The 2,049-nt window shown below is 39.7% G+C and overlaps 1 protein-coding gene across 1 annotated transcript in view; it reads left to right on the top strand.

The window, feature by feature from the left end:
* Positions 1-341: 341 nt before the first annotated feature.
* HELRODRAFT_182016 (hypothetical protein) overlaps positions 342-2,049 on the top strand; it is a gene marked incomplete at both ends in the record, with an annotated part of 1,750 nt that continues 42 nt past the window's right edge. Inside the window, 2 exons of the mRNA XM_009031779.1 lie at positions 342-1,527; positions 2,024-2,049. The exon at positions 2,024-2,049 is cut by the window's right edge and continues 42 nt beyond it. Of these exons, the coding sequence (XP_009030027.1) occupies positions 342-1,527; positions 2,024-2,049 (1,212 nt within the window). The remainder of the gene's footprint in view (positions 1,528-2,023) is intronic.

Here is a 2,049-nt window from a genome sequence, read left to right as displayed (position 1 = left end):
GATCTCAATACTACAGAATTTTATAACACAGCATTTATCGATAGACTTAAAAATTTGCCAAATATTTTTCACCTCGTTTTTATTACTTTACACAAGCATTCATTTTGGAGAATGTTATCAACTGCAGATAGTTAAAATTAAATCATCACACACGGACTGCAACTACAATCGCTTTGACTGCAACTACAATCGCGTTGACAGCAACTACAACCGCTTTGACTGCAACTACAATCGCGTTTGATAGGAACTGTATATCTGTAAGGAGTTCAACAGTCCGACAGACGCTGCAACCAATAATCTGAAATAAAAATTATTCAGTTTTAATCCAAAGTAAAATCACCATGGACCGACTCTTCAAGTCAGTTTTGAGCATCCGCGAGTTGAAATTCCACGTAGATGACGACTACATCGATCGCTTGAGTCGCCAATACACCGTCGTCCTCATGGTCCTCTTCGCATTTCTGGTCAGTACGAAGCAGTTCGTCGGCACCCCCATCAACTGCTGGTGTCCAGCCGAGTTCACATCGAGCCACGTCGACTACACGAATGCGGTCTGCTGGGTGAGCAACACATACTACGTCACCATCGACAGCATCGTGCCCGCGGAGAGGCTGGACATGACGACGCGTGACAATCAGAAGATCAGCTACTACCAGTGGGTCCCGTTCATATTGATCATCCAAGGAGTCCTCTCCTTCATTCCCTGCCAAATTTGGCGGTTCATGAACAAGAGGTCCGGAATCAATTTGAGCACTGTAATGGACGCAGCGCATGTCAGTTCGGAAGCCGCTTACTTGGAGATTCGTGAGAAAGCAGTGAGGTACGTGGTGAACCAGATGGATCGGTACTTGATGGCTCAGAGAGACCACAGGACTGGTTGTTGCGTCAGGGTGAAACATTTCGTTGCCAAACTGTGTTGTATTATTGGTGGGCGCCTGTATGGCAACTATCTCATATCTGCCTACTTATTCATCAAACTCTTGTACATAATCAACGCCATTGGTCAGCTCTTCTTGTTAGATGTTCTACTCGTCAGTGACTTCCATCTCTACGGAGTTTACATCCTGGAGCGTCTGTTGCGAGGACAGGATTGGACCTGGTCCAACAACTTTCCACGCGTTACGTTATGCGAATTTGATATGAGGCTTCAGTCGAGAATCTTATCATACATCGTCCAGTGTACTCTTACCATCAACCTCTTCAATGAAAAAATTTTTTTCTTCGTCTGGTTCTGGTACGTTTTTGTGGCCGGGGTTACCCTAATAAACTTCTTTCAATGGCTCTTCAAGGCGTTGTATTGGCCGGGACAGATTCAATACGTGAGGAAGCACATCAGGGCATTCGACACGACACAGCAGAGGGAGCACGGTGTTTTGTCAAAGTTCACCGAGTGCTATCTCCGCAGGGATGGTATGTTTATCATCCGATTGATCGGAATTAACATGGGCGAGGTGGCAGCCGGGGAAGTTTTGTGTGGCCTGTGGAATAACTACAGCCCTGAACGGAGACTTATGTCCGAGAAACCTGGTCAGTTCGAGGAGCATGTTATTTGATGTGGTCGAATTTGATGACATGAGTTAGTCATAGGTATTTTAGTTTTTTTTTTTTGATCAATTTAGTTTATTCGATTTTGTTAATTTTAAAATTGTTTTTTTTAATTTAATTTTTATTTTCATTTGGATTAAAAAGCATGTTTATAAAATTTTACATAAATTGATATGCTAGTTTTTATTTTTACTTATTTAATTTCATTCTACTTTAATTATTATTATATATAATAATTATTTCTATACAATTTAATCACGTCTAGACGGTCTTAATTTGATTCTTTTCTGATCCTTTCAATTTCAGTTAATATTCAATCTCAAGGTTTGAACGAACAGATGAAAATTTTTCAATTAATTAATGTGACCTTTTTAAATTCATTATTGATAAATCATTATATGTCATTAAAAATTAAATTAAAAACATAATTAAAAAATAATTAATTAAAAAATGATTGACTAAAAATTTAACTCTCTAGGTCGCAAGCAGTTCAGCAGTAGTGGC

Source organism: Helobdella robusta, assembly GCF_000326865.2.
Source record: "Helobdella robusta unplaced genomic scaffold HELROscaffold_79, whole genome shotgun sequence".
Classification (NCBI taxonomy): Eukaryota; Metazoa; Annelida; class Clitellata; order Rhynchobdellida; family Glossiphoniidae; genus Helobdella; species Helobdella robusta.
This window is presented reverse-complemented; position numbering and strand designations above follow the sequence as displayed.